Below are 23,418 nucleotides of genomic sequence, written 5' to 3'. Positions count from 1 at the left end.
TTCCTTCCTTCCTTCCTTCCTTCCTTCCTTCCTTCCTTCTTCCTTCCTTCCTTCCCCTCTCTTTCTTTCTTTTTCTTTCTTTCTCTCCCTCTCTTGCTCTTTCTTTTCCTTACTTCTTCCTTTTTTTTAACACTCTTTACTTCTGTCTTAGAATTGATAATAAGTATCAGTTCCAAGACAGAAAGACAGAAGTATTATATGAGATTAAGCAACCTGCCCAAGGTCACACACCTAGAAAATATCTAAGGCCATATTTGAACCCAGGACTTCCCATCTCCAGGCCTGGCTCTCTATCTGATGAATCACCTATTTGCCCTGAGAATCAATGTTTTCATGAGGTTTAATACTACAAGATACTTTACTAATGAAAAAATGATCTGATTATCCAAGATCATTCCATGGAATTAAAGAATACTATTTTATCATGAATATAGACATAAAAGAATGGTAATAGAAAAACAGTCCCCTCAAACAAGACATAAAAGAACCAGGAAAAATTTAAAGATAGCTGAAACCAGGAAAGGAAAGGAAAGGAAAGGAAGGCTTTTCATATAAGAAAGAAAAATTAAAGTTCTTCTCAAGTGGTAAAAGTTGGTGGATATGTTGGCTATAGTCTATAAGAATAGACTAAAATAAGGAAAAATGTCCAGTCTTCAAAGATGTGAAAATAAATGCTTTAGATACCCCCAAAACACTGCTATGCAAAGTACTAAATAACGCATGAAGAAAAACATAAATGTATTCAAAAAGAATTTAGATAAAATTAATAAATGAAAGTTCATATTGAGGCAAGTGAGATTATATACATAAGGTACTTTGAGAACCCTTAAAGCCTTTTATAAATGCTTCGTTTTGTTTAGTTTTGTTTTGGGAGTCTAGGTCTCCCGATCTCGCCCAGGTTGGAAATATGGTGGCCACTCATGGGCTCAACTCCCCTACTCATCGGCATGGGAGCCGTAACCTGCTTTGTTTCCAACATGGGCTGGGTCAACCCTCCTTAGGTATACTGGTGGCCAACCACTCCCTAGGGCTCACCATCTTGATGTCACACTTAGTCAGCTTAGCCCTCTGCAGCTCTCCACTTTAAGCTTAAATGATCCATTAATGTCAGCCTCCCCAATAGACAAAACTAAGGTGTGTGACATGGTGCCTGGCTCCACTATAAAAAGAGTAACTATTATTTTTATGATTGTTGTTGTTGCCGTCATCTCTAATCATCGTCATAAGTGTTAATTAGGATACAGAATTAAGCTTTTATGGAACCTAGTCTCCCACAGATAATTCCTTAATACGCCGGTTTTATTTGACTTAAAAACAATTTTATTCATATAATTAAAGTGATTTGTGTTTTTTTACATTCCACATTCTGAGTGAACATAGAATATTCTGCAGAAATAGGGGGAAAATCCTGAAAAAGTAGTTTCTATGTCTTAGTCATTGTAAACGAAGGTAAAACCTCTTTTAATCCTGGTGCTTTTGCTATTTTAATTATTTCCTTTCCATTATATAAACATGATGAAACAAAGCTAGTTTGCATATTATTTATTCACTTGGCGTCTCTTCCATTAGACTTGGAGTTCCTTTTAGGCAGCAGCTGTCTTCTGGATTTTTTTTGTTACCCAGTGCCCAGCATAGAACTCAGCACACTGTTGTTGTTCAGTAGTGTCTGACTTTTATGTGACCCCCATTTTGGATTTTCTTGGCAAAGGTATATTAGAGTAGTTTGCCACTTCTTTCTCTAGCTCATGTGACAGATGAAACTGAGTCAAACACGCTGAAGTGACTTGCCCAGGGTCACACAGTTATTAAATATCTGGGGCCAAATTTGAACTCAGGAAGATGCATCTTCTTCACTTAAGGACCATTATTGTATCCACCGTGCCGCCTAGCTGCCTCTGTGGTTCGTGATTTAAACCAGATCTTTATCTTGTAGTTTGTGCTTTGACTAAGATAAAAATTATTGCAATGAAGTTAAGAGTGATCAGAAAAAAAAACTATTGCTAAAATTTCACTTTTTTTTTAGAGTAAAAGAGAAAACTTACATCTACACTGCAAAGTAGATCGTTGAAGCCCCAAACGTGATTAGAAGAGCAGCAAAGGGCCTTGAGGACGCCTAACCATTCGGAACTGAGAACAGTACAGCAAGCCGTCAGCTCAGCACAAAGGTTGGCAATGTCATTAATTCTAGAAGAAAGAAAACACAAGGTAGACAGTCTGGTTACACAAAGGGAAAGCATTCATTCACACACACAGTTAATGGGCTGCCAAGTTCCATTATGTGACAGGCTGAAAGGTTTAACCTTGACTCCAGAGACCATATTCCTTAGGGTTAAAAATGATACTTAACCAGCTAAGTGTAAAAAATCTTTTAGGAACTGATAGATAAGTTATGCAATTTAAATTGTTCACCCCATGACAAAAAATCCTTTTTTCCTCAATCTGTAAAATAACCTCAGTGGCTACAATTAGACCACTGTTACTGAGCTTTCTGGTTACCCAATAAGAGATGATTTCAAAGGATTCTCTAGCACTTGTCACACAATTTAACCCCAAATTAGAGCCAGAACATAATGACTTCAATTCTTTCTAGAGGCCAATAATTTGAAATAAGGAGGACAATTGTAACGACAGTATTGAAGAGGAAAGCCCAAGGCTTGGTATACAGTAGAAGCTTAATAAATAATTGTTAAATTAAGTTTTATGAATTATTATTAATATGAATTATTACTAATTTATCAGTCAATTATTAAATTATTTTTAGTCAACTAATTGAAATATTCAGCTGTGTTTCTACTTTCACATAGTTTTAAAGAAACAAGATAAAATAAAATCTACAAAAACCAAAAACATTAATTTCTTAGTCCAAATGAGATCAAAATATTGCAAATACAAAAAGTTCATGTCTGCTTCTAGGTCTGTTACATTTACGGTTATAAATCTATAAATTGTATATTTGTCATCTGTAATTGCTTAGAACAACCAGTTATGGTATAGACCAGAGGTCATTTCTTTATGTAAGGGGAGAACATGAAAAAAAGTGCTTTCATGTTAAAGAAAGAATTATAGAGCATTAAGTAGAATAAAGATGGAGACAGGAAAAATGGGAAAGCCTAAATAATCATCAAACTTATTTCATTTCTTCTTAACACGTTTACTATCTACAATAAGGTATTTGGCACCAGGCTGAGCAGACAGTAGCTACTCAGTAAATACCAATGCTTTAATGAGTGAGGAGGGCAGCTGGGTGGTTCAGTGGTCATAGTGCTGGATCTGGAGTCAGGAAGACTCATCTTCCTGAGTTCAAATCTGGCTTCAGACATTTACTAGATGTCTGTATAAGCTGTTTAATCTTGCATTTCCTCATCTGTAAAATGAGCTGAACAAGGAAATAGCAAACCACTGAAGTTATCAAGAGAAAACCCAAATGGGGTCAACAAAGAAGTGGACACAATTGAAAACAAACAACTGATGAATTTCCAAGATAAAGCATCTTACCTCTCAGCATCCTGATGCCCCATACATACATTCATGAGTGCATTGCACACAAAGCTATAGCGGTTAGCCGCATTGTCACTGAGTATCTTGCCGAGCATGGAATAATTGACATTGTGAGCAGAGGGGTTCTCGATAAAATCCAACATGAATTCAGGGTCCCACAATAAGTTGGAGTTTGAAGGCTGCACATTACTGTAGATAGTTTGCTTTACTTTTGAACAGGCACTACTGAAGATTTAAAATTAAAAAAAAAAAACAGAAATTATAAAAAAATAAATAAATACAATTAAAGTTAAAAGGTTGTTTCACTAAAGGGAGAATTGAATAACAGGATTAAAAAATTATATATTACTTTATAGGAGTCACTTACTTAAATTCTATTAATAATATATTATGGCTATAAATGAAAATACCTTTATTCACCATAATTTTTATTGCTGGATGGACTTGTGATTTAATGGGTATATGGAACTCCCAGATGAGCAAAGTCCTTTTTCAAATGCAGGTCAGTGCTTTCTCTGAGATCTTTCCCTGAGCCCTTTCAAGCAATATTATCAAATTCAAAATTAACAGGCACCATTAATCCCATAATGATCTCTATTGGCTGCATTTTGGTTTAGTTTTAAAATGAAATGTTTTGAATTTTTATTTATTTTGTCAAATATTTTCCAATTACACTTAATTAATTTGAGGTCCCATTCAGTGTGCTGTGGGATGTCTGTGTGACAACTCTGGTTTAAACTAATAAGAGGCTGAGTGATTCAGGTTGGTTAACACAAATGTTTGAGGGGGGACTTGAATTCAGGTCTTTGTGGTATCAATAGAATATTTCTTATCATGATGATTGTTGCTATAAGGGGAGGCAATGTGGTACTGTGGATTTTGATTTAGAGGTACTAGATTAAAATCCTATGTGACCTTGGGCAAGTCACCTATCCTTAGTTTTTCACTGTATAATAAAGGAGATTGGACTAGATGACCCCTATGGTCCTTTCCATGTCCAAATCTATGCTCCTCTTTCATAGAACCCATGATTTCATCAATGTGGGGAGCTCTTAGTATGGAAAAATCTGATGCACTGATGCATAGTAGAACTGCTGATTATAGTTTATAATCTTAGAAAGTTACCTACTAGTAAGGAGAGTTACATTATTTATCCATTATTATAAAGCTAATCTATGTGTAGGGCAGATTCTGGATGGACTCTCCTCCACTTTCTCCTCCTCCTCCTTCTCTCTCTCCCTCTCCCTCTCCTACTCCCACTGCCTCCCTTCCTCTCCCTCTCCTCCTCCCTCTCCCTCTCCCTCTCCCTCTCTCTCTCTCTCTCTCTCCCTCCTTCCCCCCCCTCTCCTTATACTTCTTTCTTTTCTCTCCTCTCCTCTTTTCTCTCCCTATAGTTAATATTCAGGCTTACTTCTACTTAAAAACAAACTGTGCAAGGGCCTGGATCAGATCCACCTATAATTTTGTCAGCAAAAATTTGCCCATTAGACAGTGGGGTTTTGATGTAAAAATGTAAAAAAATCCCCTTCAGTCTATTAAAGTGGTATTTCCCAGTCTCTGAAAGGTTCTTTGAGGATTGCAGTCATATTTCAACAGTTCATGTGTGAGTCAGTGAACTGCCTTTCCTTTGAATTCACATGAATTTTCAAAGAGAAAAGACCAATGACTAGATTTCCCAGGGACATTTCCTTTCTGAATCTTACAGCTATTACAAATTGCCTGATGTTATGTAAGATGAAGCGGCTTGGTGAGAACTACTTCTTTTCAGCAAAGGGGATGTGGTCTGTGCCCATTCACCCCATGGAGAAGAATCATGCCCCATTAGGCAGCAACCACAGAACTCAGTTTGATTTCCTGGACTCGGAATGGAAGGGATAAACTAACAGAAATTTACAGAAATCCACTAGATGGCAATGGTGGACAATTACCCAAACATGGCTCATTTTTAGGTAAAAGTAGGAGTCAAAACAGTGATCCATTAGAAAAAAAAGAAGTTTACACTCATGTTTCATGAAAGGATTAAGCTGATGGCCAGGGATTGCTTCTGTAGGACCAAGCCCAAAGTCAGATGCATGGTATATTAGATTAGACTGGCCAAGATGTTGCTACTCATTCTATTCTCTCCATGTCCTCCAGTCGACTTTCTAATTGTCCTTCAGTTAGCTCTCTTTAAAAAAAACCTCTCTAAATCTTCAAAGCTATTAGCTATCAATCTCTTCACTAACTACCGTATAACATCTCTTCATAACATCATAATTGCTTCACGATTACTCTTTTTCATTCTCACTTTCTACATTGATTTATTATGTGGTTCTTCTCCTGCCCTTCCAAAAAAAAGAAATCTATTTTTTTTTTAAAAATATTCCCTTCCTTAGTTTCTCTGCCCACTTTTTTTTAAACCAGTTTCCAATTATACAAGATGAGGGAAGGACATCAAATACTTACACAATAAGAATATTCTTGATATTACAAATGTTCCTTTTACATCCTCTAGTCTGACTTTTAAATTTATTCTAATAAGCTAGCTAAGAACCCTAAGATGAAGTCTTTTTAACATTCCATGGTTATAGTGATTTCTTTCTTTTCATTCCCCTTTCTTTCTCTTCCTTCCTTCTCTCCTGCTTGCTTACCCCTAAAATCTTTTTTCCTACTTTAAGCTCTTCCTGACTCCTGGAGACCAGTGTTCTATGAACTGTCACCTCGCTTCTCATTAAGATGAACAATTCTAAATTCTTACTAATATCACTGGACAAGAGTTTATTTGCATAATCTCTCTAAAACCTCAGGCAACTTTTATGAAGTGATTCATTAATTTGGCGTGCGGAGAAAGTGTTGAACAGGTTTTTCCCAGAAATCCAGTGTATGTCAATGTGGTCTAATAATAATGGATACAAATGTAGGAAGATCTTTGAATTTGGGATATGTGAGGGGAGATTTAGGGAAATAACAAAGCTCAGCTACACATCATGAAGCAATAAAGAGTGAGTCGATGTTATAGATAATAGGAATCAAGTCTCGAGGCACAAAAGTTCAACCATAAATCAAAGATTCTTAACCTCTTTGTATCATATACTTTAGTAGTTGGGTGAAACGTATGGACCTCTTCTCAGAACAGTGCTTTTAAGTAACTAAAGGAAATGCTAAATTTTACTCAGAGATTGGTGAAAATACTTATGAAATATTTTCCCCCATTCCAAGCTTATGGGTCCTCCTAAACGCGGACAACTCCACGTTAAAACCCTGTCGGGCAAAGTGCATGAACCTTATTCCAAAAAATGATTCACTTGGGCTTTCTCTTGATCAATCAACTCGTAAGTGCTTACTATGTGCCAGGAACTTTCCTCAGCCCTAGAGATACAAAAAGGGGAGAAGATAGTCCCTGCCCTCAAGGAGCTTATAATTTAGTGGGGGAGACAATATACAAACACACATATATGAAGCAAGTTATATATAGGAGAAATTAGAAGCCATTTAAAAGAGGGAAAGTACTAGAATTGAGAGGATGCGTCTTGCTGAAGGTGAGGTTTTAGTTAAGACGCAAAGGAAGGCAGAAAAGTCAGGAGTTGGGGAGAAGGAAGGAAAGTGTTCCATGCACAGGGGACAGCCAGAGAAGATGCCTAGAGCCAAGAGATGGGATTAATTTGTCCTCAACAATGGCGCTAGATTGAAGAGAACATGATGGGGATTAAGGTGTAAGATGTCTGGCTAAGTTATAAAGGGCTTTGATTGCCAAATAGAACAGTCGGTATTTGCTCCTGGAGGCAATAGGAAGTCACTGGAATTTACTGAGTTGGACTTGCCTTGTAGGAAAATCATTTTAGTGGTGGATGGAGGACGGATTACAGTGGGGAGAGATTTGAGGCAGGCAGACCCAGCCACAGGTGACTGCAGTAACCCAGGTGTGAGGTGATGAAAGTCAGGGTGTGGGCAGTGTCAGAGAAGAGAAGGGGGCACATGTTCAGATAAGGGCATTTCAGAATTCTTGAATGGAAAGGTGATACATTTGTGGGTGATGACAAGAGCAATGGTATAACCATTGTGTGTGTGTGTGTGTGTGTGTGTGTGTGTGGTTGAGGGTGAGAGATGGCAGAGCTCATGGGAGGTTAAGTTGAGGAACTGTGTGGTTGGGATATTTGAGGAAGAAAGAATCTGTGAAAGGGACTCAGGAATGTGAATCAGAATGCGGGCAGCCTTAACCTCAAAATAAGACAAGCACAATCTAAAAAAGCTAGAACCTAAAACCAATATTCTGTTTTTGATGAGTATAGTCTTGGTATTTTGTAAAGGAAATGAAGAGAAAGTGATCTCTCCACATAGTATTCTCTCAATAATAGAAATATTTAAAGAAAAGGAAACCTAATGAAGCTTTTTTAAAAAATAGCTATGTAAAAGTTGATAGTTTATTAAAACAAATGACTTCCCAGAATCAATTAGGATAAAAAAATTTAATGGCAATTTCATGGTGCAAAAATAAAAACTAATTAAAATATCGGAAATACAGGAGTCTTTTTGAAAAAAAAATTAAACCCTCATCTTCTGTCTTAGAATCCTGGTTCTAAGGCAGAAGAATAGTAAAGGCGAGGCAATGGGGGTTAAGTGACTTGTCCAGAGTCATACAGATAGAAGTGACTGAGGCCAGATTTGAACCAGAATTTCTCACCTTTAGGCCTGGCTCTCAATTCACTGAGCTATCTACTTGTTCCCTGATTGCTTTTAAGGAGCTAGTGATTTAGTTATTGAGAAAGGTGACCAGCTGATCCATATGTATTTTTAAAGACTTTCAACTTAGTTCTTAGAGACGTCTAAATATTATTTTCACACACCCACCTGAAGAGGTCTCCAAATTTACTTCTTAGATGGCTACATGACACATAGAGATCATAGAGGTAGGCTAAGATGCATCTTTCGGGAGAGGAACATTCTGATGGGTTGACCACATGCTTTACGACACCACACAAACTAGAAGTGTTGTAAGGGAGAAAGGAAAAAAAAAATTTCAAAGTTAGATTACTCAAATCAGTTACCTTAGCAAAAAGCTTGACATACTGAGATAAAATATGAAAAGTTTCCTAGTCTACTATTGGAAAAGCAAAGTATAAAGATGGTAAAATTTATAAAGAAAATATAATAGGGGAGAACTAAGGAGTATCTGGAACATCCTCTTCAATGTAGTTAATGCATATGAAAGAAGGAGAAAACAATAAAATTGGGAAGCTGTACTCATAACAAAGATTTGCAAATCTGGTAAACTATAAAGGATGGCCTTAAAATTTCACACGAGTTCCACTCAATATTTACTTTCACTTAAAAAATTCAGTTGTATTATATATGAATTCATTAAGCAATGTGATAAGTTCCCAAGAAGTTTGAGAAACTTCCTCTTTATTGTTCTTTAAGAATAGTGAATTGTTAACGAATATACCACCTAACAACTAACAAGCCCAGTCATCATTATAACTCAGGAGATGGTCATTTTTCTATGACTTCTGTAGTTCCTTGAAACTAAGTGATGAAAGTGAAAAAAGCTAATTTTCTTTTTTGTTCATAGACATCTGAAAAGCCTATTGCAACATAAAACCTAAAAACTTGTTCAAACTTGAGGTCTACAAATTATAATCCAATCAGTCTTGTATTCTAGCTCTGCTAGAGATAAAATATTGTGCTGACAAAATATGTTCCCATGAACTCACTCTGTTGGCTGCCTACTTGAATGAGTATCTAATACAAGTTCCCTTGGTTTTTTCTTCTATTCTTCATAATCTCTCACTAGCATCACCCAATCTCTCCATCTGCCTGCCCACAGAAGAAATGGTATTTCCATCCTTCATCCTATGCCCCTAATTCCATTTCACATTGCCTTCTATGGGACCTTGTTTCAGTAATCATTCTCTTTCCTCTTTAATATATCTTCAGGATTTCACTTGTCACAGGTGGATTCTCATCCTCATTATTCTACTGAAACTAAACCTTTTGTCAGGAAGCAGGACATAATTGGTTTTGTACGTGGCAAACTCATTCGAGTACAACTGCAGAGTTCTTTTTGAGTTTAATGGTGTGAAAGAAATGCTTCCTTTCTAGTTCCCCTAACAATTGCCCATACAAAGCACTGGAGGGACAACACAAGTACCCGTTTCTCCTCTTTTTCCTTTACTCTTCCTCATCCTCTACCAACTAGAATTTCCTCTTCATGAACTGGAATACACCTAAATCTATTATGAGAATTTTGGCAATCCTTACTCTAAATGATGAATTTGAAGTCGTGAAAAAGATCCCTTTATCCCAGAGCAAATCTTACCAATGTCTCACTTAAAACCAAAAATCTCAAGAACAAGTAAATACCCATCTTTGGCCTCTCTTTATAAAAGATGCTAAATGATTATTTTCTTTTCTCCTGTTTTTGGAACCAATGGAACTAAAATGTCTCAATTTGGTCATCCATATTGGTTATCCAGTTTCAGTTTTTTTTTTTTTAAACCCTTGTACTTCGGCACATTGTCTCATAGGTGGAAGATTGGTAAGGGTGGGCAATGGGGGTCAAGTGACTTGCCCAGGGTCACACAGCTGGGAAGTGGCTGAGGCCGGGTTTGAACCCAGGACCTCCTGTCTCTAGGCCTGACTCTCACTCCACTGAGCTACCCAGCTGCCCCCTCCAGTTTCAGTTTTGACAACCAACATATATGAAAATTCCTATATATCCAAGAAGGCAATTTTCAATTTTTCATGATAGAGGAAGTAGCCAAATAATAGGCTTTGGTCAACTCAGTCCATCATTACTCTTGAAAATCAGAGGAGACCTTTCTCTCATGGCCCTATAGTTTACTTTGAAAGCTCTTCATCTGGAGAATATACTCCTCAATTATCATTGTAGGCAAACTTGGAGGTTCTACTACTCATGATATGTAAATCCCAGTGTTCTTGTGGGAAGGGCAGGCTATAAACTTTAAAAGTGCTAGATAAGGGTGCATACTTGTTATTTCCTATAGATCAATGGTTCCCAAACTTTTTTGGCCTATCGCCCCCTTTCCAGAAAAAATATTACTTAGCCCCCTGGAAATTATTTTTTTAAAAATTTTAATAGCAATTAATAGGAAAGATAAATGCACCTGTGGCCATCACCTCCTCCCTGGATCGCTGCAGCACCCACCAGGGGGTGGTGGTGCCCACTTTGGGAATCACTGATCTAGATCCTACTCTTGAAAAGCAACTACTAAATATATTTCCCATAATTTCATACAAATAATGCACATATTTCTTAGCTTCTCAATGGTTGGGAGGAGTGGAGAGAGAAAATTTGTAATGAAAAATAAAAACTTAAAATGAAAATTTAAAAAAAGGAAAAAAACCTATTTTTGGAAAGAGGAAGAACATGCCTAATTGACACAATTTTCAAAAGACTGACACATTTTTTTGAAAATCTGGGAAAACTGACATGTTATAGTATAGTAAGGATGATACAGTTGGAACCCTAAACTTGAGAATTTAAAGGGCTCTTCAGTTGTGATATCCCTATACTTATATCTGAAAGCCCATAAAACATTACCCATGAAGATCTCTGGGATGTCCCCACCACCTTTTCCCACCAATTGTCCATTATAAATAGAGAAATGGTCTTTCAGGACTACAAACCCCTCAAACACTTGGGCAGTCTGGTCTGGATTCAGGATGAGACAGGCATGGTAGCGCCTCAGCACAGCCACAATGCACACGCACAAGCCTGTTGTGTAGCTTCCTGCCAAGCTGGAGGACTTCAGAAGCAATTCTGCCTCGACCACACTCAACTCATTGAGCAGCTGAAACACAAGGGGACACATGAAAAAGCAGGTGGCAAACCAAACAGTGCCAAGGCAGCATTAAAACAAAATTGAATTAAAACTAAAAAAAAATCAAAATCAAAAGTAAAAGTAAACAATATATAATAAAAATTAAATTAATATAATTTAAAAATTAAAATAAAATCTAATTATCTACAGCTAATTAGACCTATTAGATCTTATCATCTCCTTTCTTGTTTTCTTATAGAACTCACATATATATAGCCATTGCCTATACCAAGTTAAAAGAAGTAAAAGACTCAAATAATGGGGATCAGAAAAAAGGGAGATTGTTTTGTTGTTTTTAAAATCTTCTCTGTCAAGGACTTTCTTTTGTCTAGACATCGTGTTGCATAACACTAGGAAGTATTTATAACTGAAATAGCTCTTGAAACTTGAAAATAACTTTGTAGACCTGCCTCATCTATTGAGATAATCATAACACTTTTTAGGATATAGATTTTACTTCCTACTGAAACTTAATACTTCACCAGAAATCACAAGGAAAACTGAGATAGTGAACCACTCTCTAGAAGCATGAATTTTTAGTGAGTGTTCTACAAATATACTGGGCTAATTTTAAATAATGATTTTGCTTTAAACTAGAAAATGATTTGTCACAAATCAGACAAATTATCATTTGCATTATCATGAAGAAAAGAGAGACATTTCAAAGTATAGAATAAGATACACAAAAAATTCTTTCATTATCCCACAAGACTTTTAAAAAAGAAGGAAGCAAAATATATTTTAAGAAAGTCACCATGTATATACTACCGTAGTGAGAGAAGCATAGGATTTAAGAGTCAAAAATCTTGGGATCATGTCTAAGAGCTATAACTTCTTAGCCAACCATTGGGAAAAAAATCATGTATCCCCTTAAGAATTTTATTTATTTATTTTCAAAAACGGAGATAATAATAGTTGTTCTAACTATGTCAGAAGGCTGGTATGAAGATAAAATAAGAGTCCGATAAAAAAACAAAACAAAACATTTGTTCAGTGTCTAGGGACTATGCCAGGGGCTAAGAACAAATGCTTGGCAAATATTAAGAACTTAATAAACGATTACTTATTGGATCTACTGTGATGAAGGATATGCAAATGTTTTGGAAATTTTAAAGTACTATATCAAATGAACTGAATATAAAGTTCTTTGTTAACTTTTTTTTTTTAAACCCTTGTACTTTGGTGTATTGTCTCATAGGTGGAAGATTGGTAAGGGTGGGCAATGGGGGTCAAGTGACTTGCCCAGGGTCACACAGCTAGGAGGTGTCTGAGGTCAGATTTGAACCTAGGACCTCCTGTCTCTAGGCCTGACTCTCACTCCACTGAGCTACCCAGCTGCCCCCTCTTTGTTAACTTTAAAGCAGTACATAATTGAACTATATTTTCCTTTGAATTTTAAGGTGCTATTAATAATAATTCAATAATATAAAGAATAACTAATACCAAACACTGATAGAGCACTTTATAAAACACTTTACAGATGTCTCACTTTGTCCTCAAAATGACTGTGGAAAATAGATTATTCACATTTTACAAAGGAGGAAACTTAGGCAAATGGGGTGAAGAGATTTGCAGAGTCACATAGCTAATAAGTGATTGACACTGGATTTGATTTCAGGTCTTCCTGGTTTTAAACTTGGTACTCTAACCACTGTACTACTTAGCTGATAATAAACAGAGCCTAAGTTTAGAAATTATCTACCATTTAATGGTTTTTTTCTCTCCCAAACTAATATGAAAATCTATGAAAAATGCTTTGCAAATTTTTGTTTCATTACTGTTATTAGCACTATTATTATTTGTTTTATTATTACTGTTACCATTAGACTGATCACTTTGGTACCTGTATTGCAAAGTCAATAAGTCCGTTGATATTCAAAGCAGGCTCCATAAGATCAAAGATAAGTTGAATATGGTGAGCCAAGGGAAGATGGTAGGATGTTCCCGAAGCAAAGCTGGTTATCTGTTCTAGTACATTGCTAGAAATCTAGTAAGAGAAAAACATACTATCAGTTTTCATTTTAAGAATGAATTCTGAATAAGATGGGCAAAACCTGTATTCATATAAAACATTAAGAGAATACAGCAATTAACTCACAAAGAGACCAAAAGACCATCAACACAAATTCTACTTTGTTTTCAAAAACTAACCACAGATTCACTTGGTATAACAAAACTGGGAAGAAGAAAAATTATGTCTTTTACCACAATGAGCTGAGAAACAGAAGTCACATCGAGGCAGGACCATTATGCATTTTATTTAGTTATTCATATATACTGATCATTCATTGGTTGCAGTGTGATAACAGGATCTAACTAAATGATTACTTCAGTTATCTTTAAAATATGACCACAGTATAATCAGAAGCTAAAGATTTTTCGTGATGAAAACAATACATAAGCAATCTTTCAAAGGTTATTTAAAAAGAAATGGAGGTGCAAATGTGGACCAAAGATTTTACCATGTTCTACTGGTACCAGCTCATTAGAAACATTATATATCTTGTCAAAACAAATCTAAAAGTTGTCCTGCTAGAAAAGACAAGTTGTACGCACAGATGTGCTCAAGTAGTGCAAATGGCATCAAAGTGCCAGCAAATTTAACTCATGATTAAGGAGTACCTGAGATGTGACTTGATGTTGGTCAAAATAGGAGAGGAGCTGTAGTTTTGTGAACACCGTCTCCAGCGTTGGAAAGGTCTCTTGTTTGCTCTTCCTGGCTTTTTGTCCTTCATCCTCAACTTAATAAATAAAATGATAGTTTGGTCATTTTTTTTTAATATAATGAAGACCAAGGAGCAGTACTATAATCTATTATCAATGTCTTTAAATATATCCACAAGCTAAATTTGCAATAGTGCAAAGTCTAATTTGTATATTCCTATGAAGATTTAATTATGCAAAAGAAACAACTATGGGTTTGATTGCTTTATGAAAAAATCAGATCAGTTCACATTAAAATACAAGTGATGTAAGCACAATGTTTTGAGACAACTGTGTGATATCTGTAGTGGCCAGTAAAATGCTGAATCATCTGAGAAAGTACTGCATAAACAGAAATGCTACAGTTATTAATGTGTAATGGCACTGATTCACTATTTACTTATTTATCTAAAAGCATCAAAAACAAACACTCCAAATTTTAAGACTATTTGTTGTGGCTGTAAAATTCCTTTTTTTCCCCTTAGGAAGTGCTACCTTTTAAGATTTCTTTTCTGATGTAGATAGAAAGGTAGGCTTGATGTTATAGACATTTCTTTTCTTTATTTCTCACTATGATCATAGCACAAAGAAACATGCTCCAAAGTATTTGTAAACATTCTGTCCACATGAAAACTTAAAATGGAAAAGCAGAATAAGACAACCAGTTAAAATCATATATGAAAAATGTCAGAATAATAAAATGGCTTTGTTTTTGCTGTAGCAATAAACTGGCCAAGTACAATGACTTGATTTAATAAATCATCTTTCAAAAGCTGCTTCTATGAGTATTTTTAACCATAAAATATCCTAATTTAAAGAGTTCCTTTCTCTTTTGTTGTTGCTGCCTATTAGGTATGATAAGTATTCCAACATTCCAAAAATTTCTGAGTTCACAAATCAGTGTAAACATATTGATGTGGTTACAGGTACTTTGGAAGGAAAAAATATCAAATTAAAAAAAAAACACTTCTACTAAAAACAAACAAACAAATAAATAAATAAATGAAATGATGCAGGGATGGGGAAGAAAACAAAACCAGAAAGCATTCTCTACTTCAATGATTCTCAAACTTTTTTGTCTTGGGTCTTTACATTATTGAAAATTACTAAGGAAAGACCTCTCCAAAGATCTTTTGTTTATGAGCCTTGTAGCTATCCAAGTTTATCACATTAAAAATTCAAACCTGATAATAAAAGCAGTTTTTTATTATTTATATTATTTTATTAAATATGCAAATATAAATATATTATTTATGATATATTAACAATATATATTACAAATATAAACATATTATTTATAATAAAAGTAGACCAAAAATCACATTTTGAGAATCAATCTTCTACAGTATGAGGGAACACACTAAAAGGACAAAACTAAAAACACTAAGTGGGAAACCAGACTGGACTTTGAAAGTCTCTCCTAAAACATAGACTGTCATTAAAAATATCTGACAAATTTGAAAAATGATCTAAGCCTCAGTTTTCTCACATAAAGAATGAATCAGCAGGCCTCTAATGTCCTTTATAACTCCAAAGCTAGAATTCTAAGATCATATATGGGGAATTTTAATTTGATTAATTAGGAGTTAATTTCATTCTAGAGATTTATCAACTTCAAAAAACACTGGAATAATATCAAACACTGGGAAAGAAGTCGGTTAGAGTGAATCCCTAAAAAGCATACTTTTTCAATGGTCTAAGTAATGGATTTATAAATTATCAATTTAGAAATTTGTCCTTTTCTGCTATAAGTCAGTCATAATATGTCCCAACAATAGTAATATCATAGAATTGTCTATTGCATAACTTCCTGCTTAACCCTTGAGAAATGGTGCATGAGAATGGAGATCACTTATACTTAGGCCTACTTATCACCTCCAGGATCAGATCTAAAATGCTTAGTTTTTTATTGAGGACATTTCAGAATATGTCTCCTCCTTCCTTTCCAGTTTTCTTCTACCTTATTACTATAGAGAATAACATTAAGCATTCTTCAAAATGGTGGCACTGGCTTTCCTGCTCTTCCTAGGAGGAGACTCCAGGCATTTTCAGTTTCCTCATGTTCACCTCCTACTTTTGCTGATTCACTTCATATTCCAGTTAAAATTCCACCTTTTGTGAGAATCCTTTTCTGGTTCCTCCTAAAACCTGGTGGCTTCCCTACTAGGTTAACCAACATTTATCCTGAATATATCTTGTTTGTCCTTAATGGTTTACATGCTTCCCCTCTCATTAAACCTTGAGCTGCATTTTGCCCTTTTTCTGTATTCCTGTCGTTTAATACAATTCCTGGAACACAGAAGACATTTAATAAATCCTCGATTGGCTCCCTTCTGAGACTATGTAATTTAATTCTATCGTTATACATGTGAGAAAAATGAGGCAAAGGGGAGTTAAGTGGCTGCACTCACATAGGCAGAAAGCATCAAATATGTGAATAGAACTCAGGTCTTCTGACTAAGGAACCAGAGCACTCCACATAACTGAAAAGGGGAATGGAGGCCCAGAGAATATCATTCTTATTTGGTCGTAAAATAGATTCTTCTACATGAATTTCTAAAAAAAAAAATCTATTTTGACTGATATCTAATGTTTAAAATTTCCCCAGTTCCTATTTCCCTTTCCCCATCCTGAGAGCTCCTCCAAAGAATTTTGAAAGAGAAAAAGAAGAGAAAAACAATCTTAAAAATTTGATACTTTTATTACTCAAATTTTTTTTTTAAAAAAATAATATGAATCTATGAACTGATGGTGGACCCTAGTAAATGAAACCAAATGTCTGAAATCCACAAGCTAATAACGGTCAGATGTCATTCAGTAAAAACCTTTGTACCTCTAACTGTCAGGGAAATATTTGCTTCATCAGTTTTAAAATTCTGAGATAACAGGGAAATCTGGGTGGCTCAGTGGATGGAGAGCCTGGCCTAGTGATGAGAGATCCTGGGTTCAAATTTGACCTTAGATACTCCCTAGCTGGGCAAGTCACTGACTAGCTCTTGCTTGTCTTTTGCACTAGAACCAACGTTTGGTATTGATTCTTAGAAAATAAAGTAGTTGTGTTTTTTTTTAAGTCTTGCTTTAAAAAAAAAAAGCCCATACCTTTTGTCTTAGAATATTGTGTATTGGTTCCAAGCAGAAAAGCAGCAAGGGTCATTAGGCAATGGGATTTAAGTGATTCTCCCAGGTTCACACAGATAGGAAATGTGTGAGGCCACATCTGAATCTGAATCGGAAATAGCTCTCATCTCCAGGCCTGTGTGACACTGGCCAACTCACTTAACCCCTAGCCCTCACTGCTTTTCTGCCTTATAACTAATCCTTGGTATTGCTTCTAAGATGGAAGGTAAGGGTTTAAAAAAAAGTATAAGGGTAACAATTTTTAAATGTTCTTTGGTAGCATCTAACAGTTTCTGAGAGTGCTTATTAGCAGATGAAAGCTACAGCTAACTTAATTTTCGATTCTAATTAAACTAATTTCCTTTCTGTCTGTCTTCTGGGAGACAGAAAGGGGGAGGGCAGAGAAAGGCTGATCAATAGTTTCATTAAGACAAAAATACATCTTCTTCCAAACTAGTCAAAGTAACCAGAAAAGTTGCTTTCAGGTTGTGATTTCTTTTTTACTTTTCACCTTAAATAAGTTATCATCATAAAATAATTAATGGCATTAGAAAAATTCCAAGAAAAACAGTTCCTTAGACAGCTGTGGGCAAAATAAAATATCCTCAGATTGTTGATGATAAGATGTTGAAAATATGCTACTCTACCAATTGGGCAAAAAAAAAAAAAAACCTCAAGGCTCTGAACAAGAAAATGGGTGAATTTGGGGGTGAAGAGACTATAATAAGAATGGCAATGAAGACTACAAATGGAAAAGGGATGGAAAAGGATGGAAAATCAAATCTCCATGAATCTGATCAGCCACTGTGGGAACTCAGAGACAGAAAGGGGAACATGGCCAGGTTCTTGGAGGTAGAAGGGAAGGGAAGAAGATGAGGAAGAGTGACATTTTCCCAGAAGAACAAGAAGCGAAGTTGGGTTTCTCAGGAGAAGCATGACAAGACCAGCTGTATGAGAAAGGAAGTTATCTGGAAAGAGTTTGTGGGGGAGGGAAGGCAGGATGGAAGGTCTATACAGGGGCTTTCCAGGTAGTAGGATGGGGGGTCACAGAAGTAGAGGAAGCTTGATAGGAGAAGCTGTGAAGTTGGGGAAGCATTTTTGGCCAATGGGTTGGGAACGAAGAACAGATTTTGCTTTGCCCCAATCTCATCCATCCACCAATAATCTTGGTCTCCTACATGCCCAATGACCAGTCCAAAGTCCACCAGAGGTTAAGTAACAAGGGGAGAAATTGAGAAAAGGAAGAGAGACAATTTAACGGAAGAAGAGATGGAGAGAGGGCCAGTGGCTCCCTATTGCCTCCAGGAGCAAATACAAATCTGTTGGACATTCAAAGCCCTCCATAACCCAGTCCCTTCCTACTTTTCCAGGTTTCTTACACTTTACTCGGTGACTTGCCCTCTTCAATCCAGTGATACTGGCCTCCTGGCTGGTCAACAAACAAGACACTCCATCTCTCAACTCTGGACACTTTCTCTGGTTGACCACCTTACCTGGAACACTCTCCCTCTTCATCTCTGCTTGATGGTGTCCCTAGCTTCATTTGAGTTCCTCAAACATTCTGTCTTTTATAGGAAGCCTTTCCTAATCCTTTGTAATTCAGTGCTTTCCCTCTGTTAATTATTTTCTATTTCTTCTGTATATAGCCTATTTGTACAAAATTGTTTCCTTGATGTCTTCTCCATTCTTTAAATTGTGTGCTTCTAGAAGGCAGAGGATATCTTTTTTTTTTTTTTAATTTCAGGCTCTTGGCCCAGTGCCTGGTAAATAGTAGGTGCTTAATAAATGCCTTAATGACCAACTCTCTCAAGTCAAGAGAAGCCATTGGACTTTGCTGTGTAGGGAGATGGTCTGATTAATTCTGTCCCTTAAAAACACCATTTTGGTAGCTGAGAGGAAGATGGACTACACTGGAGAAGAGACTAGAGGCCAACTGGAAAGTTACCACAATGTATAGGCACCATATGGTGATGGTCTGAACTAAGATGGGGACTATGTACGAAGAGGCCAGATGTAAAAGATGGGGGAAGTACAAGTAATGACTAACACATTTGGCAATTAATTGAATTATGTCCTTACGAGATGTCACAGAGGGAGAAAGACAAGATTTAGCAGTGAGACTGGCTGTGTAGGGTAGAGGACATCGAAGAACTAAAGATGACCCATAGGGTGGAACTTGGGTGAATGGAATGGGAGGTGCTGTAGACAGAAATTGAGAAGGTCAGAAAATGGGTGAATTTGGGGGTGAAGAGACTATAATAAGAATGGCAATGAAGACTACAAATCTCAGATCATAACTTATCCATACCTGTCCAAAACATTCCCCAACAAAGGTGACAGAACTCGCTAGACACTCAGCAATGAGGGAGTGAGGCAAAAAGTGGGCATTTTAAGAAAGTATAAAAAGTTTCAAGGCAAGAGTGATCTGGAAAGAGTCTCTGGTGGACAGTCCCTGCTTTAAGCATTTAGCTTAATAACTCTGTGGGGAGGTTCTTATAGAATTCTCCTTTGTGGAGTGAACTCTGAAGGCCACCAGGTCTCCTAAGGATGCTTTGATCTCCATTGCTCTGAAGCCCAGTATGTAGCTTGAGTGTTGTTTTCATAGGTGGTGGGCCTAAAACATACATACTTGTTATTTCACTGTCTTTTTAATGACATCCCTGTCTGGGTTCTTATTTATAACAAAGTCGTACTTTAACCCTCAGCGCATCAGAGAAAGGATAAGCTCTAAAAAGGTACAAACCACTGAAAGTTTGAATTTCATGGGTGAAAACCAAACTGTGAAGTGTCGTCACAAGAAGGAAAATATATTTGTGCTGACCAACGAGTTAAAGGGCCACTAATGCAATCCAAACATAACCCAGAATTCCCAGCTGAACACAGCAAACATACATGAAGACCACCATTGAGGGGGAGCCCCCGACCTCTCAGATCAGTTCATTCCAGTGAAGAAGAGTTCAAGTTGTAAATAAGGAGGCTTTCCCTTATAAATGACCTTTCTTTTTCCCAAAAGTCTAAACCAGTGGTTCCCAAACTTTTTTGGCCTGCTGCCCCCTTTCCAGAAAAAATATTACTTAGCGCCCCTGGAAATTAAATTTTTAAAATTTTAATAGCAATTAATAGGAAAGATAAATGCACCTGTGGATATCACCACCCCCCTGGATCGTGGCAACACCCACCAGGGGGTGGTAGCGCCCACTTTGGGAATCACTGGTCTAAACTGACCTTGACTTCCATTCATTATTAAATTCAAATCAAGAAGCAATCAATTCCCTACTATGTATTGGGGAGGATGCTAACTACTAGAGATAAAAACATCATAATAAATCAGTTTTTGCTTTCAAGAAAATTTATATTCTACTGGGGGAGGGGGCACAACATAAGAAACATACATAAATACAGTCTTTCTTTGGCTGGGATGGGGGGTTGCACTCATAACTACTCTTAATTTTTTTTAATGTGACAATTCTTGAAATAAAGATAGCGACATGGTACAGTGGACAGAGCATTGGGCATGGAGTCAGGAACACCTGAGTACAAATCTGGTCTCAGACACTTACTAGCTGTGTGACTTTGGGCAAGTCACCTAACCTGTTTGTCTCAGTTTCTTCAACTGTAAAATGAGACCCAAAAGAGCAGGGATGTTGTGAGGATGAAATGAGATGACAAGTGTAAAATGCTCAGCACAGTACCTGGCATATAGTAACTAATGTACTAGTTATTATTATTATTATTATTATTATTATTATTATTATTATTATTATTATTATTATTATTATTATTATTATTATTACATGACTCTATCATCCACCCTATGGGAATCTCTCCCTGTTGTTGGGTCATTTGTACACCTCCATCCATCTCACTCAGCACAGATCCAAGTATGGATCTCTGGGGCACTAGACTTGGTCAGAAAAATATGGAACAAAGGCATTTTAGTCCTAAAATACATCACTGACAAAATCCTCCTGGTAGTTTAACAGAGTAAGAAGTGTAACTAAGTCAAGTAATCGTTGTTTAAAAACAAAGAAACCACTACAAAACTCCTCTCCTCTGAATTATTGCCAGAGTTCCTCGAAAAGATCAAGGACTCCAGTGACACCTGGAAAATATGTACACATATGTGTATATGCATATACATATAAGCTAATCTATTTTCTTTTCAGTTGTTTTTCAATCGTGTCTGACTCTTCATGACCTCATTTATGGTCTTCTTGGTAAAGCTATTGGAATAGTTGATCATTTCCTTCTCCAGTTCATTTTATGGATGAGGAAACTGAGGCAAACAGGCTTAAGTGATTTGCTCAGGGTCACACAGCTAATAAGTGTCAGAGGATGGATTTAAACTTGGGTTTCCCTGATTTGAGAATCCAAAGATCTATCCATTGTACCACCTAGTTGCATTCTCTCATTTGTTCTCTCTGTCTGTCTGTCTTTCTCTCTCTGTTTGTCTCTTTCTCTCTTCCCCTTTCTTCCTTCTCTTTCCTCTTCTCTCTCCTCCCCCTTCCCTCCCCCTCTCCTTCTGTAGTATATTCACATATATGAATATGACATAAATATAGTGATACACATATAAATCTAGACACACATAGGTAAGTGTATATAACTCCAACTCAATCAATCTCAATCTCTCTCTCTCTCTCTCTCTCTCTCTCTCTCTCTCTCTCTCTCTCTCTCTCTCTCTCACACACACACACACACACACACACACACACACACACACACACACACGACTAAACTTTGTTATAAAAATCCTGAAAATGCCCCTTTCCCGAATGTGGTTCTTCAAGATCCCGCATAGCCTGCCAAGGACTCCCTTTAAGTGCTAAGGGCAACAGAACATAGCATAGAATGCCAGATTTCTTTTTATATGTTGCCTAGTTTTGTTGATTTCCTTTCACTTCTTCTTTTTCTTCTATTTTCGTTCAATTTTTGGCTAGAAATGGCTTTCTGGAAGGAGGGGAAGGGAAGGATGCAGAGGAAAGCTAGGCAATGTAAAAATAAAAGAGGAGGAAACACCTATTTAAAAAACAACAACACAATAATTCTGGAGAAATCATCTCCATGACTGCAATGAGCACATCAGCTTCTCGTAGGTAGGTAGATGGCTGGCTGGTTTGGCTCCGTATCCCTGCTAATGAGACAGAAGCAGTAACGTGAATGTGCTGCAGTTCACTGGAGCACACTGTGGTGCAGACACGGGCCATCTTACCCCCAGATTCTGTTGTGCTCTTCTTATTCAGGATTTTCAGGATATCTTTGGTAATTTTCTTCAGCTGATGCCTGGCCTCATCTCGCTCTTTCCCGACCCCATAAAGCAGAATCGTCCGCTGGTTACATTCATGACTTGAGGATTCATCCTGTGAATGAGAGCACATTTGGGAATGAGCATGGACAGGGTGGGTAGGGGTGGATGGGAACCCCAACATTTCATGCCCAAAGGCAGCATCTCCAGGTTGGCATCATGGAATCTTGTGCAAAGCTGTGTTTCTCCTTTAGAACCCTGCTCATTCATGCCGGCCGCCATTTTCCTTTTTCTTAAATCCTTACCTTTTCTCTTAGAATCAATACTATGTATTGGTTTCCAAGGCAGAAGAGTGGTAAGGGCTAGGCAATGGGGGTTAGTGACTTGCCCAGGGCCATGCAGCTAGGAAGCTTCTGAGGCCAAATTTGAACCCAGGACCTCCCAACTCCAGGTGAGGCTCTCAATCTGTTGAGTCACCTAGATGCCCCATAGTCTTCATTTTCAACAGCCTTGCTCAAGTGAAAAACTCAAGAACACTGACTTTTTGTATACAGGTATTAAATTATGTGTGCACAGGTGTCCTGTACAAGTAAATTTCTGATTACAGAAATCACATTTAGGCACGATATGGCATTATTTCCACATTAACTAATAGAAACTGCCCAGTACTAATTTCATAAAGTAAATAATAATTATAAACACTCTCATTTCCCTTGGCAGAGCAATAACTAATACTGTATTCTTAAGTAAATATAGAGCACATTCATGACTGGTAATTGTCCTGTAGGGTGAGCACCACTAGATACACCCAGGACAAAGGAACAAGACAGGTTATTGAATCCACTTTTAAGGCAAATTCATTAGTGAAGAGAGGGAGGCCTCAGGATGCCATAGAGGAAGAAAGAGATTCTGAAAAACTTAAACTAAAAATGGAGGCAGGAGCCCCCCAGGCACTAAGGTCAGGGCCATGAAAATGTGGAAAAGAAGCAGAACAAAGTCAGGCTGGTGAGACGCTCACCTGGAGTACAACCCATC

At 36.9% G+C, this 23,418-nt stretch overlaps 2 protein-coding genes across 3 annotated transcripts in view; one reads left to right on the top strand and one right to left on the bottom strand.

Annotated features, from left to right (window-relative positions):
• The window catches only part of MED12L (mediator complex subunit 12L), a 386,104-nt gene that overhangs the window by 75,469 nt on the left and 287,217 nt on the right, over nt 1-23,418 (bottom strand). The window contains exons 17-23 of the mRNA XM_044669473.1: nt 22,351-22,498; nt 13,941-14,059; nt 13,162-13,305; nt 11,125-11,288; nt 8,326-8,457; nt 3,496-3,723; nt 2,043-2,184 (exon numbers count right to left, since the gene is read on the bottom strand). Coding sequence (XP_044525408.1) covers nt 2,043-2,184; nt 3,496-3,723; nt 8,326-8,457; nt 11,125-11,288; nt 13,162-13,305; nt 13,941-14,059; nt 22,351-22,498 — 1,077 coding nt within the window. The remainder of the gene's footprint in view (nt 1-2,042; nt 2,185-3,495; nt 3,724-8,325; nt 8,458-11,124; nt 11,289-13,161; nt 13,306-13,940; nt 14,060-22,350; nt 22,499-23,418) is intronic.
• The window catches only part of P2RY12 (purinergic receptor P2Y12), a 69,598-nt gene that overhangs the window by 32,745 nt on the left and 13,435 nt on the right, over nt 1-23,418 (top strand). Inside the window, exon 1 of one of the 2 annotated variants that reach the window (XM_044670856.1) lies at nt 2,096-2,165. The exons of the other annotated variant lie outside the window; for it this stretch is intronic. The gene's annotated coding sequence lies outside the window, so the exon portion shown is untranslated. Of the gene's footprint in view, nt 1-2,095; nt 2,166-23,418 lie in introns of those variants that run through there. 2 annotated transcript variants of the gene reach the window in all.

The sequence above is a fragment of the Gracilinanus agilis genome, chromosome 3 (genome assembly GCF_016433145.1).
Source record: "Gracilinanus agilis isolate LMUSP501 chromosome 3, AgileGrace, whole genome shotgun sequence".
Taxonomy (NCBI): domain Eukaryota; kingdom Metazoa; phylum Chordata; class Mammalia; order Didelphimorphia; family Didelphidae; genus Gracilinanus; species Gracilinanus agilis.
Note: the sequence above shows the minus strand (reverse complement) of the source record. Positions and strands in the feature narration are given on the sequence as shown.